At 40.1% G+C, this 14,514-nt stretch overlaps 1 protein-coding gene and 1 long non-coding RNA gene across 5 annotated transcripts in view; one reads left to right on the top strand and one right to left on the bottom strand.

Moving 5' to 3' along the window:
* FBXO11 (F-box protein 11) overlaps positions 1-2,123 on the bottom strand; it is an 88,421-nt gene extending 86,298 nt beyond the window's left edge. For 2 of the 4 annotated variants that reach the window (XM_026696000.2, XM_087931027.1), the window contains exon 1: positions 1,486-2,123. In XM_026696000.2, the coding sequence (XP_026551785.1) occupies positions 1,486-1,717 (232 nt within the window). In that variant the 5' untranslated portion in view covers positions 1,718-2,123. Of the gene's footprint in view, positions 1-1,250; positions 1,369-1,485 lie in introns of those variants that run through there. The other 2 variants (XM_087931023.1, XM_087931031.1) reach the window with 2 other exon arrangements.
* A 309-nt stretch (positions 2,124-2,432) lies between these two features.
* Positions 2,433-13,743, top strand: LOC113433415 (uncharacterized). Its single transcript, XR_015743153.1, has 2 exons — positions 2,433-2,896; positions 13,470-13,743. It is a non-coding gene; the product is annotated as an uncharacterized LOC113433415 (long non-coding RNA).
* The last annotated feature ends 771 nt before the right edge of the window (positions 13,744-14,514 follow it).

The raw sequence follows: 14,514 nt of genomic DNA, 5'->3' as shown, positions 1-14,514 counted from the left end.
TTTTATTCCTAGTAAATTATTCCTACATACTCAAACAAAAGACATTCTTCTAACAACAGCTAAAGGTGTTTTATTAATCGACCAAATTCATAGGTCATTTTCCTTTAAATCATGAGAAAGGTGCGACACCCAGTGCATAAAAAATTAAAATCCAACCCAATGGATAATACATGCAAAATGTCTCCTACGATCCCACCCGTTCTTCTCCTTTAGAAAATAACCCTGCGACGACAGCACACCAACACTGGGAGAGAAACCTAGCCAATTAATATGGCAACAGTTACGCAGCCTAGTGAGAAAATGATCGCCCTCCTCCTCCTTTTCCAACACTTGCCCCCGCCCCCAGACACCCAGATCTGGAATTTATTTCATTTTTCCGGCGATCATGTAAATTTTCCATTAGAGAACGAAGGAAAGCAGGAATCCCTTTCATGATTACATTTCCAATTCTTTCAAACAATGGTGCTTGTCTAATTGGTTTCAATCTTAATATTTTTATGCTAGGCCCCGACCGACAAGCAGGGAACTGAAACCTTCACACGCGCGGAAAAACGACGAAGGCTTCTCTACCGCCACCCGCAGCAGCCCGACACCAGGAACAAATATTTGTGGGTTTTTTATTTAGGCCAGTGTGTGAGAGTGGTGCGACAGACTGAAGGGGGCGAGAAGGGGAAAGAGAAGGAAGCAGATAAATGGCCGATGATCTACCCCGACAAAAACGCCGCCTATGTAGGGATGGGGGGTCTGCAATTCCTTTCTTTCATGCCACCCTCCGGATCCCTCCCTATCTCGGATCATTTTTTCCTTCGGGATCCGGGTAACCAAAGCCATGCAAACTGCGCAGCAAAAACACTGGGGCAGGGCGAGGGACGAGAGAGGGAGAGAGGAAGAGGAAGGGGAGGGGGTGAGAGAGCAGTTCTTGTCTCCATGAGACACCATTACAAAAAGAGAGAAAAACCGAGGGGGGGAAGGGGAGGGAGAGGGAGGGGAGAGCGGCCGTGGAGGAGGAGATGATGATGATTAAAGAGAATAAAAGGAAAGGTGTCAACACAAGTTACTGGGATACACACCGTGTCCCAGACACCAGGGGGAAGCTTTTTCCTCCCACGGCTAAAATAAACCACCGAGGAGAAGGTGGAAAAGGACCGGGGCCTTCTTCGTCCTCTCGCTCTCCCTTTTCCTCTCTCCTCGGGGAACCGAGAGGAGGCTCTGTGCTCTCTATTCAACAGCCCCCACCCACCCAAAAGTACCTGAGAGGGACCCGTAGTTTATTGGCAATCCCAAGCTCAAGGAGGGCCCGAGCCAAACAAAGCGCGGCCTATGTCCCTAACAGGTCCACGGAACGGGGAGAGCGTATCTAGGGCTTGCAGAAAGGGTGATGGGGGTGGGGGAGAAAAGGAACCCCACCCGCTTCGCCGTCTCTCCTCTGCCCGCGCCCCTTTGCCGCCCTTGTCCTTGCCGCCCCTCCCTCTCCCTCCTTCTTACCCCGTTCCCCAGCGGCGATAGCGGCTGCGGCGGCAGCTACGGCGTTGTTGTTGTTCCTCTCCGGCGGCGGTGGCGGTGGAGGTGGCGGCGGCAGTTGCAGTGGTTGCTGCTGCTGCTGCTGCTGAGGCGGCTGAACAGGAGGAGGCGGTGGCGGCGGTGGCGGCGGCTGCTGCACCGGGCGCGGCCTGGACACTCGCCTGGGTCTCCTGTTGGCGGCTCGGACCGAGTTCATTTGCCGGTTCGGGCGGGGGGAGGAGAGGGGGTCGCTCCTCCGGCAACGAGACTTGGGGAGGGGAGGTGGGGGGGGGAGGAGGAGGAGGAGGAGGAGAGGGGGAAGGAAGGCTTCCTGGCTGAGGAGACCGGCCCAGAGGAGCTCGCTCAGAGAAAAGGAAGGCGCCTCCTCCTATGCCTCAGTTGCCGCCCGGATCTCTCCGCCGCCGCCGGCGGTTAACGAGGGGGATGCTCGTGCCGCTGGTGACCCCCTTCCCCCTACTCGGGAGCTCGCGCTTTTCCCTCCCACCCCTCCCCAGCCCCCCCAAGAAGGTCTCTCTCAAGGGAGTCACCCACAGCCGACCCGGCTTCGGTTTAAGCCCGTCGCCTCTCCGTGGCAGGAGGAGCCATGGACACTGCCAGAGAGAGAGAGGGAGAGAGAGAGACAGAGCGAGGGAGAGAGAGGGGGAGGAGGAAAAAAGGCCCTCCCTCTCCCCGTCCCCACTCTACACTCTCACAACGGGCAAGGCGACAAGCCGTGGCTCACCCAATCCGCGCGTCCCGCATGGAAAGGATGAGGCTGCTTGGCCAATGGTGGCGAGGCTTGCATGTTCAGGCCGAGGGGCGGCTGGTATTGAAGAGGTGGAGAAAAAAAGGAGCGGAGAGGGAGGGAGACGGAGGAAGACGAGAAAACTAGTGGGAGGAGAGACAGCGGGGTGGGGTGGCAAGAGGAGGCCGTAGAGAAAGGGGGCTGTATAAAAAGCTGAGAAGCGACAGGCCAACGAAGTGCGGGGAAGGCTTGGGAGCGGGGTTCAGGGCAGGAAAGTCTCTTAATTTGTTCAGAGCTGAATTCTAGGTTCAAGGAAAGGGGGAAAGTAATTGAGGTTCCGTCTTAGAACTGGGTCAAAGATACAAAGAGTTCAAAAATTGCCTTCCTGCCAGAAAAAAAAACAGAAGACTTCAGTTTTTCGAGAACGAATGGAAGTGAAGGAGCATGGGATACTAATGTAATTATTATAAAATGATTATCTCAGCTCCAAAGAAATGATTAATCAGTTCCTGAGTGGGGAGGAAGGTGGTGGAGCAGAAGAGAAAGGGTGATTTAGTTCTGAAACGGGATTTGGTTTGACAGCTTGGCTCATCTGGGACCCTTCGGTTTTCAGGGAGGCTGAAAATATATCAAGGAGCATAGAATAAAAGGGTAGGTATGAAATACTTTTTGGAAAATGGTCTCCATTGGGGGGGATTCTTGATGTTTTTTCCGGGTGGCTCTCTTCCCTTCTGTTTGCATACTACAGTATTCTGGAGTAGGTGAGCATAGCTTTTCTCAGATGAGGGGCCAATATATATTTTGTGGGTTCAGTCCCTTTTCCTAAAAGCTATTCTGTTTTAAAATAACAGTATTGGAAATATCTAGTGAGGTGCATCAGTCAGTTGAGTTTGTCCAGACAATTTAAAAATGTCCCCTTTTTTAAAGCTACACCACCTAGCATTTAAGTTGTTAACATATTTATCTGTTAGACCCTCCTTCATCTGCTGTGTTAAAGAGCCTACTCAGTTTTTGTGATCTTGGATTAGAAATTTACTTGCTGTTTATATTAATGTGTCTTTGGCAAATGCCCTTTTTATTTTCCTGATCATTTTTAATCTTTACAAATTGCTTTTATGACAATATTTAAATTCTTACTCCTTTATATCTATTTTCATGATAATGTACTTGTTTTAATGCATTTAATTATAACTTATCCCCCCCCACCTCTGCAAGGTCAAGATTACTCCATTTCATGAAAAACCACAAAGATTAGTATTAAGGCTAACACATTTGCAATAAATTTTCTTGGACTACAGAAACCACATGGGTGTACCTACAGATTTATATCAAAGGTTATTCCTCTGATTTTTTTTTCTATGACCTATTACTCTTAAGACAATTTAGAATGTGTAAAAATCCAATCCATTATATTTAGAACATATATACATTTATGTTATAATTAGAACAAAATATCACAAATTACTATAGTAGATCTTTCTTTAGGTAGCTATTTAATTTTATTCCCATCTCAAAATCATCTTCAGTATCTTGGTCATATATATGACATTTCTTACTAAATTATTTTGGTTTTTCACATCCGATTTGATGCTCTTAACCATAATAATTTCAACTACATCTTTCCAACAGTATGTGCGTCTATGGGAGGTAAACTCTCTCAGAGCCTTGGCAATGGTTATATTAAATGGATGTATGGTTTATATTCACCAACTGACTATGTTTCATGTTTTTCTAAACTGCTGCACCTACCCACTTACCACAGTGTGGAGGGCTCATAAATTCTCCAAATGCTATGAACTTATGCAACCACTCAGCCAAGGAGAATTGTCCATCATTTCATGAGGTATATCCTTTGAGCCACTAAATCCATGCATAATCTATAACTTAGATGAAACACTTTTTTCACTTGAAGAATACTATTAGTCCTTAAACTACACCCAGGCATTTAGTAATCTTTCAAAGTTATGATATTGCTGATAGTTAACTGGTAGTTATGACCAATCCTTGAAATTCTGGCCATTGCAACATCCTCTTGGTAATGTGATCAAAATTTAGATGCTCGGTAACAACCCGCATTTATGATCAGTTACAGCATCCCATGAGCACAACTGAGACTGCTGAAACTGTTAAGCAGTGCAGTCATGTGTTTTGCATGACCTATTCACTTGATGAAAATCCTGGTCCCAATTAGAATCATAATCCACGGACTTCCTATACTTTCAAGATACTATCTAGAACAGACATGCTATTTCTAACACATCATATCCTGGAACAATTAGCAACACAGTTCATACCAAATCCAACTATGTTTTTAAAAATACTGCACAGATATTCCCAAATGGATATTGTACTATTAAATTTCTACATTGAAAGCTATCACTAATAAGCCAAAGCCACAAATGTGTATTCTCCTGATACAACAATATTAATAGAGCAGAATGCCATTCAGGATCCCAAGAACAACAGCTGATGATGGAGGGCAGTTGTCATGAGTACAATTGATTATGTTAAGGAAGTCAAGTAACTCTCCAACCAACTACTATGTACAAACAAGAACTACCATCCCACTCTTTATGGCAATGGTTGGTTGGCAACTGCTAGAGATGGAATGTTAGGCAAAGGAGATGATATTCTCTGCCAGTTATGCAGTTTAGTTACTGTTCTGTTCCTGTTTAGTGATAATAGATTTCCCATAGCCTGGCTGATTGTGAGGATGGACAATAAGCATTGAAAAGTACATTGAGCTTGACAAATATACAATGATTCTTTAAAAACACTGTAGTATTAAACTACAGGAAATAAATACTTTATTATTTAATAAATAATAAGAAAATGCATGATAGTTATTCAATAAAATAAAAAATTAGCACATGTAAACCTAAACCATAATGATGACCCTTCTGAACGAAATAGTTAAAAATGTTATTAAAGCACAAGTACAATGCAGTTCCATGACTAGAATCAAAGAAATTTGGGACTGAGCAAAGCTTTGGTAAAAAAAAGTAATTTAGAGATCAATCTTATATACTTAAGGAGAAAATGTATTGAATGTTAGTTTTCTCCAGGGTGGAAAACGTTGAAAATCCACTTCATTTTCGGATCTGAGCTTTCCCTGAGGAGTTATCCCAAGGCATATCTCAAAATGGTGGGTAGCTCTGAATTCAGCCAGAAAATGCAACTTTTGATGCAGAGCTCAGATTTCGAAAAGAACCTCATTTTCATGTTCCCCAGGGTGGAAAATGTTGAAAATCAACTTCATTTTCAGATTTGAGTTTTCCCTGAGGAGTTATCCCAAGGCATGTCTCAAAATGGTGGGTAGAACTCAACTCAGCCAGAAAACACAACTTTTGACCAAAGACACCAAGATGCCATATATCATTAAAAAGACAACCATAGACAATGGTCCTGTTGATTGGGTATGATAATGTTTGCAATTCAGTATGCCTGTTGAATGCTAGATTGGGGATCCTCCAGTAGTATCAGTTTGTCTAGCTGTTTGTCCATCCAATTTGTCAGCCCTGCCAGGTAAACCAGATGGGAAACAAACTAGAGGAGGTAATTTTACACTATTGCAAGGCTACATTAACAGAATTTTGCAATTCTGAAGGAACAGATTTCTTCCCCAATCTGATCAAAACAGATTGTAAAACTTTATTATTGCTTACAATACTGTATTTAGTATGCTGTTCTTTATTACTACTTATAGTAATACTTTCAAAAGATGAGAGGAAGTTTGTGGGCCTTCTAGTTGCCTTGAAGGTAGGACTTTTTTTCAAATGATACGTGTTAGTCATTGAAGTATACAAGATTTCCAGACAGAAATGGAATATAGGGTAGAGTATAGGTTGTTTGTCAGGAACCTCTGCTGAATAATGTCAATTTGAGTTCTAATATTCAAAAGTGCTGGAATGAATTGTGAGAAGTTAAACAACATATTTTTAAAAACTAAGGAAAATAATGTATACTTAACTATTCTGAACCTTTAAATGAAGTACAAAGTTGTTCAATATTTGTAACTAATTACAAGTAACTAGAAAACCTGTGAGCCATTGGCTCATACTTTCAAAGATAATTCCTTACCAGATTCTTCAAAGCGTACAACAGTGAAAGAGCTTCTAATGTGTTGCCTTCACTGTATCTACCTTGAAAATAACCCATGTTGAACTGTAAAGCATTGTCAAACATCAGTACAAGAAATGTTTTATGACATTTGGCATTAGGTCATAAACTGTTTTGTGATAATATTTTATATCCTAAACTGTTTTATAAAACTTGCCAAATTTTAATTCCATGGAAATTATAGGTCACAGGTTTTGGATTCCTTCTATAAGTTAACCCATTTGAAGTACCTTGGTTCAAAAATAGTTGTCCCATGATGCACCATTTCGTCCAGTTAAAGGATAAGGAAACAAGAGTTTTAGTAATATATAGATTAAACAAACTTCTTATAGTTTTTCCAGTGTCTTTAACAAATTCAGCAATCCAGTTTAGACCAATAGCTTCTGAAAAAAATGAAAAATATGAAAACTTATTATAAAGAAAATGCTTCCAAAAATTCCCTCAACTTACATTTTGTTCCTGAAGTCAATAACACAACATTTTCATATTTGGCCCGAAATGAAAACATATCCGAGTGAGAATAACAAATACTAGGGGAAAAAATGTCAAATAATGAAATAAATTATAAAATTATATTTACATTTATTTCAATTAAAACATTTAATATCTATGAATTTAGAAACAATATGTATTATTTATATTTCTGCTGGAATCCACTAATTCCTTTTGGTTTAGTCATAAAACATTTTAGAAATTGAGCACAATAAAAAATAATAATAAAAAGGTATTGTCTATTGATAACAACTATATGGCATCACTGTAGCACACAAACCAACTAAAGCCCTCCAAAATAACCTAAGTAAACCAAATTACCCAACAGTACCGGAAGAAAAAACAGGAGTCACCTACAACATATAGTATAGGGACTGCAATAGCCACTACGTAAAACAAACAGGCAGAAAACTAACAGAGTGCATCCATGGACAACTATCAGTGAGAAGACATGATGAAAATTCCTTAATTTCACAACATGTGGACATATTTAACTAGGTTTCAACTGGGAAACTGAGGATCCTAGACCAAGCCAAGTCCCAAAACGCTAAAGAATTCCTGGAAGCCTGGCACTCAGACAGATCGGCCATCAACAAGCATATCGAAATAAAGAACATCTACACAACATTCAGTAAAAAAAAAACAAAAAAGGAAATAAATGTTGACAGAAAATAATCTATCAAAGGAAATTGGATGCTTACTTCTAGAACAATTAAGAGATACCTAACATGAAATCAGTATATGATTTGATAAATAATTGCTAATTCTGCCTTTAAGTATTTAATTGTAATTAAAATGGTACCATCTAGCACATTGGTAGCTAACCTTTTCGGCACTTAATGCCAAAATGGGAGCGCATGTATGCATGCACCGCAAACCAAAAGAGCAACTCCCTTATGCGTTAGAGTGCCAGAAACTGGAAGCCTAGTTTCCTGGTGCATGCAAGCATGCCAGCCACCTGGTCTTCCAGTTTCTAACGTGTGCAAAGATCAGCTGGGTGGCACGCCCATGAGCTCTGGGGAGCTGCTCTTCCGGTTTCTGGTGCTCACGTGCGTGTGAAGACCAGCTGGCTGGTGTACACGTGTGCACTGGGGGAGCTGCTCTTCCGCTTTCCAGTGCTCCCACACATGTGAAGACCAGATGGCTCATGCGCGCAGCAGAACCCAAAAGAGCAACATGCAATGGCTGGTATGCTCAGAGAGATGGCTCTGCATGCTACTTCCAGCATGTGTGGCATAGGTTTGCCATCACGGATCGAGTGCCTCAACTAATGCATATTCTCAGGCTTCTCATTTGTCAAGTTGAAATAGGAGCAAAAGCAATATTGAAAGAAGAATTAGTTGGCATGTACAACTTATAATCCTGTCCTCACACATTCTGATTTCCTTATGCATCCTAGTCTTTATTTTGAACCATGTTTTCTTCAATTTTTGAGTCAAATCATGGTTAAATATTAGAACTATTTTGGGAATCAAGGGTGATATGAAGGTTTTGTCCACATGCAGCTATACATAAAACTGTTCTCATACTCTCTTCAGCCTTATACTGGTTGGGCTCTCGCACTATCTTAAACCATAATTTAACTGTGATTTAATAAAGCAAAACTTGCTAGGTTTGCACTACGTGCTAAGACACGTAGAATGGAAATTAGAGAATGAGAATGGAATCAGAATGGAAATTAGAGTTAGAATACTGTGTGTGATTAGACACACAAGGAATTTGTCTCTGGTGCGGAAGCTCTCAATGTACATAATAATCATAACAGCAGTAAGGGGGGAGTAAAGAAAGTAAGAAGGATAAATAATAATATTACAGTCATACCACATGGGAAAAAATATACATCAGACACAGTGGTGGGATTCAATTTTTTTTACTACCAGTTCTGTGGGTGTGGCTTGGTGGGCGTGGCAGGGGAAGAACACTGTAAAATCTCCAGTCAGAAGTGGTATTTGCCGGTTTTCTGAAGTACTCAAAATTTCTGCTACCGGTTCTCCAGAACTAGTCAAAACCTGCTGAATACCATTTCTGATCAGACAGCACTGTGAGAATTAGGTGCTCAGCAGATTGATTCCATGAAGGGGAAAAAACTCCCTTTCGCTAATTGTTTTGGCATACAATGCCCTATAGCGCCATCCTGAGGGAGGGAGATGAAATAGTTTATGTTCAGGATGTGAGTCTGTAGATATCTTTTCAGTTGAATTAATAGTTGAGCTCATAAAATATGGAAAGTCAGATTCATATTTTGCTTTAACATGATTATGAGGGCTACTGATTCTATACTTTCAAAACCCCAGATACAAAAAAAGTACCTGATAAGCACCTTCCTAAATCAGTCTCTGAATGAATCTTTTTTATTCCTTATTTCCTTTTTAGAATCAGATTGCAGAAAGTCTGCAGCTCCTGTGTGCCATTTTTGGATATGCAGAGAAAAAAATGCTCTTCTCTTATCCTCATCATTCTTTAATCCGTCAGGAAAGCGTGGGGAGCATGAGCAACCTTAAGATCATTCTGTACCTTTGATCTTAATTTCCAGATCCTGTAATTTCTTTAAAGTATACATACTTTTCTCTTTCTCACCACCAAACACACAGAGTTATTGGAGTGTCAAACAGGATTTTAATGAGTCCCATTAGAGAGTGGGTAAAGCAGCTGTTCAATTTAATTTCTGTAAATAATTCTACATGATCCATTGCTAAGATTTTAAAAACCACCACTAGAGCTCTTCTGTTTCCTCTCATATCAGTTAGAAAGCAACTTTGTAAAGCAAATAATTTTCCATTAAAAATCTTATACAGGTCTTCATTGTGAATCAAAGGCTAGGTGGCACTTTGCATCACCTTGACAGTCTCATTTTAATTATACTGACACAATATAAATTGATTCTGAGAACAATCCTTTATATGGATCTTTCTTTTCTTTCTCTTTCTTTCTTTCTTTCTTTCTTTCTTTCTTTCTTTCTTTCCTTCCTTCCTTCCTTCCTTCCTTCCTTCCTTCCTTCCTTCCTTCCTTCCTTTTGGCTCATGAAAACATTTACACAGCAAAATACATCAATAGTATATTCAAGATTAACCTTACATACAATTCATTTCATGCTGGAGGGATGATATAATCACAATTAAAATACAGTGATCCAACAAAAAGTGTAGTTGAAGTCTTTTTTTTCTTTTCTACATCAAGCGATGTGTGTTAAGAAATATAAAGAATAAGCAAGATGCAATGCAGCACATTGCTTATAATATAACACCAACAAGTAAACTTCAATAAAGATATTTGGACCATTGGATAGCAGTGTTATCAAAGGAGATTGTAAAATAAGGCCTCCCCAGCTGTCTTCCATATGAAGGCTGTTCGGAACCTATTTAAAAAATTGTGGACAGCCTTATTATTTGGACTTTTAAAGATGGTGGACAAGTTTCTTTAAAAGAGTTATCATTAAACTTGGCATTTAGGGAGTGAACCAATAACTGAAAGAAAAAAAAAGGTGGAATTTATGGCCATTTCTCACGACTGATGACATAAATTGGGAGATCTTCTTGAGATCAGTATTGGAACTTTGCTTTTCAATTTGTCTATAACTTGCTTTTTGTTTTTAGGAAGCATCATGGCTTAAACATTTTAAACATCATTTGTTCTTTGGTAACCTTGAAAGGGGAAATTATTCTGGACAGTAAACTTTGCTGGTGCATCCCCTGTTTGAAGCAGCAAGTGGAATTATAGCTGCATAAATCAGCTTTAAGTCTTTGACTTACAACTATAATGGAGCTTGTCCATTATGGCTGCAAGTCATAATGGTGATTAAGCAAGGTGCCAGGTGTGAGCTGGGAAGGTGGGGCATTATGGCCCTGGATAATTGCATTTGGATCCAATGCACTCCTTGCCTTCTTTATATGGTACAGAGGCCTATGATACTTTCCCACTTCTAGCATGGTACCACATAGCCTCCATGTAGGAAAGTCATGTGGTGGAGTGGCTGCTTTCCAAAGGAGGTCTAAGTGGACCAGGCTGCGATGAGGGGTGGGAAAGAGGATGTGGCAATGGAGCTAGCACCCAAAGGCTTCTTTTTTTAAAAAAAAACTGGTAGGGTGAAGTTATCCTGCCATCTGGTTGTCAACATTTAACAAACATTCAAAGTTACAACAGCACAAAAATGTGATTTGTAACTGGTCCTCACACTCCTTCTGAATCTAAAGATGAACGGCAGCATTTCCTTCAAGAATGGTACTGGGTATAGCCAGTCTGAAGTTCTTCTCACATGTTGTTTTACTAAATACATGGATAGGGAAAATTCATGTAAACAGTCTACTTGTTCCAATTGTGTGATTTGATCCCTTCATCCTCTTCCCTACACCAATTTCAAAACAGATGAATGTTAGCCTTCTCCAGGACAGATTCTACATGTAACGCAACCATCTGAACTGTAGGGGACAAGATGGAACAACATTTGGTGATGGATAACAGATAACAGATAATCAGAGTTGGAAGGGACCTTGTAAGTCATCAAGTCCAGCCCCCTGCCCAAGCAGGAGACCCTACACTATTTCTGACATATGAGAGTCCAATCTCTACTTGAAAGTCTCAAGTGATGGCGCTCCCACAACTTCCGAGGGCAAGCTGTTCCATTGGTTGGTTGTTCTCACTGTCAGAAAGATTCTCCTTATTTCCAGGTTAATGCAGTGGAGTGATACAGTGGGGTTGGCGAAACAGTGTATGTCAATTTGTGTATGCTTTCATGTCTTTTTCTACATAACATATATGTAAAGAGGATTACAAGGAGAAGCGTTTGTATATCTGAAAATTTCTTCCTCAGATTCCAGAGTTTATTTCAAGGACTGTGATTAGTGCAAGATCCAATCTGGGTCAGTCACCAGGACCAGAGGTGACTAATACAGACTGGATCCTGAAACATTATCCTGGTACATATACATTCACCTTCATTTGTGACTGTGATTACAGTTTATGAATGGATTTGCTGTGAAATTCATTTATATTCTAAAACTGCTCACAGTTATCTGTATAGACCAGGGGTCCCCAACCACCGGGCCGTGGACCGGTACCGGTCCGTGGAACATTTCCTACCGGGCCGCCGGTTTGCTGGGCGCCGCCATCTTGTTTAACAAGAAAGTGCTTCCGGGTGAGCTTTTTCGGTTGGAAAGCGGCGTTTGGGTCCTGAAGGAATCCTCGCGCCTTAGTTTCATCGACGGGGGGGGGGGGCTTCAAACGAAATTAAGGCACGAGGATTCTTTCAGCACCCAAGGCAAGGCGAGCCGAGCGACCATCCCGAAGCCGTCCCGAAGCGAAGCCCATTGACAAAGGTACAAAGGAGGAGTTGAAGGTGGCGGGGAGAAGCGGGGGACGGCTGGCTGGCCGGTCGCTCAGCTTGCCTTGCCTTGTCATGTGTGCTGATGCCGGTACCGGGACGCCGATCATTTTGTGATGCCGGTACCGGGTCGTGGCACAAAAAAGGTTGGGGACCACTGGTATAGACACCTCAAAATAATTGTTTTTAGTGAAATGAAAAAGTGTTCATTCCTTCTTAGATTTTTGTATAACTTTGATATCAAATGTTATCAGAGCCTCATGGGGAGTTTTTATAGATATCTAAGTGAACAGGTAACACCATACCTTAGTGCTCTTTTTATTTCATATATAAAAACATGAGAGGAAAAAGAGCAAAAGAAAACAAAGTCACCAACGGGCAGTTTCCTAGTGTGAAAAAGTAATAGTCCCCTGGATTCAAAAACTGGTTCCTCTACCTTTAGTTACAGTAATTGCAATAAAGTTTTTTCGGTAATTCTTGATCAGTCTCATATTGCTGTGCAAGAATTATGGCACATTCTTCCATGGCAAACAGTTCACTCAGTAACATTTAAGAGCTTTCCAGTATAAACAGCCCATTTTGGATCCCGCCACAATACTTCTGTGAGGTTTAGGTCTGGACCTTGACTTGGTTATCCCAAAATATCAGATTTGTTCTTCCTTTACATAACTACTTACATGTTTGATATTGTTGCCTTCTTCCACTTCAGTTTATGGCCTAATGTTCTCTTGTAGCATTCCCAAAGTAGAATTCATATTTCCTTCAGTGAAGGCAAGCAAGCAAGGCATTGAGGCAGCAAAGCCTCTATCAACCCATGGCAGTACTACCTCCATCCTTGATAGTCAATATAAGATTCTTACGATGGAATACAGTGTTTTGTTTCCAACAGACATATAGCCAAAAAAATACCATGTTTGATACATCTGTCCCTAGATTTATGGAAAGTCATTGCGGGTGTTAGTTTTCAGAAGGTGATTGTCATTTGTCTTAGTGAGCCACTTTCCTACTGTCCCATAATTTCCATTTTTATCATTTTTTTATAGTAGACTCATGAACACTGACTTTGGCTAAGGCAAGGAAGATCTGCAGTTCCTTCAATATTGTTATTCTATTTGTGAGTTTCTAGATAATTTTATGCTAAGCTATCGAAGTAGTTTTCAAAAGAGAATAATTATTTGGAAGATTTATTATTGTCCCAGGTTTTCTGTATTTCAAGGATGTATCTTCAAAATCAATGAAAACTTAGAACTTTAAAAATAGTTAAATGTAATTTTTTTCAGAATTTTTTTTTTGCAGAGGTCTTCAGAAATTTCTTGTGACGTTGCAGAAGATACCTCTAGAATCTGTGTGGTGAGAACATCACTGTAGTGAGAGATGTCAGTCCATGAGATATATATTGGGGTGAGTTGGTTAGGATCAGTCCTTCTTGTACTGAATAAAGTACTTACACAACCTGTTTATTAACATTTTAATTGATTGAACTATATGCCTGATATGTATAATTGTTTTTCCAAAGTAGTATACTGAATTTTAGGTTACATTGATTATGAAATAAATAAGCATCAACCTTTGGTATTGGTTTTCTCACACTTCCTTCCATGTATCAAGTAAGACCCATCATAAGCTTTGATAATAATCAGTGACAAAGATATGCAAAAATTCAGAAAATCCAAAAGGGGATGAATACTTTTTATAAAAGTTACAATTTTCATCTATATAGCTAATGAGAAGCTATCATTCAAATTTTTATTACTGAATTGTAATTCAAAAGACAGACTCTTAATCAGTTTTGGTAAGAAGTGAATCTTAAATTTTTTTCATGCTTTCCCAATTTAAAGAAGTTTGAATTACAATCCTTGTAATGATTAATCACATTGCTGCCTAATAATGTACACCAGGTTGGGGGATTCACATTTCTGCCTAATAATATGCATCAGGTTGGTATTCCATAAAGATGCTCAGTGCTAAAGCATATAATACATTCAGAAAAACCTTAATACAATCCCTGGGATTGCTCCATAGGCATAAATCTGTACTATATGTGTTGTGAATAAGGAGAACACCTGAAGGAAGACATAGTTTCCTTTATTATTTCTCTATAAAATATTACTCACTTTTACCAGGGATTTGGAAAGGACTTTTTATTTAATATGATGTGAAGTATTTTAATTTCCCCATGTAGATGACTTATCATTCAGCAATTTGGCATAAACAAATAGCTTACTGTTTTATTTTTAAAAGCACAGTTGGATAAAATAGCAGTTTAAAAAATTCTGTATTTCATGTCAAAAACTTTTCTCAAGGGCTTTGCTCATTTTCCTGAGGACCAATTTTGTTTTTC

This window comes from Pseudonaja textilis, chromosome 1 (genome assembly GCF_049901715.1).
Source record: "Pseudonaja textilis isolate UNSWEBS1 chromosome 1, rPseTex1.2, whole genome shotgun sequence".
NCBI classification, from domain to species: Eukaryota; Metazoa; Chordata; class Lepidosauria; order Squamata; family Elapidae; genus Pseudonaja; species Pseudonaja textilis.
The sequence above is the reverse complement of the archived record's forward strand: the minus strand, read 5'-3'. Positions and strand labels throughout refer to the sequence as shown.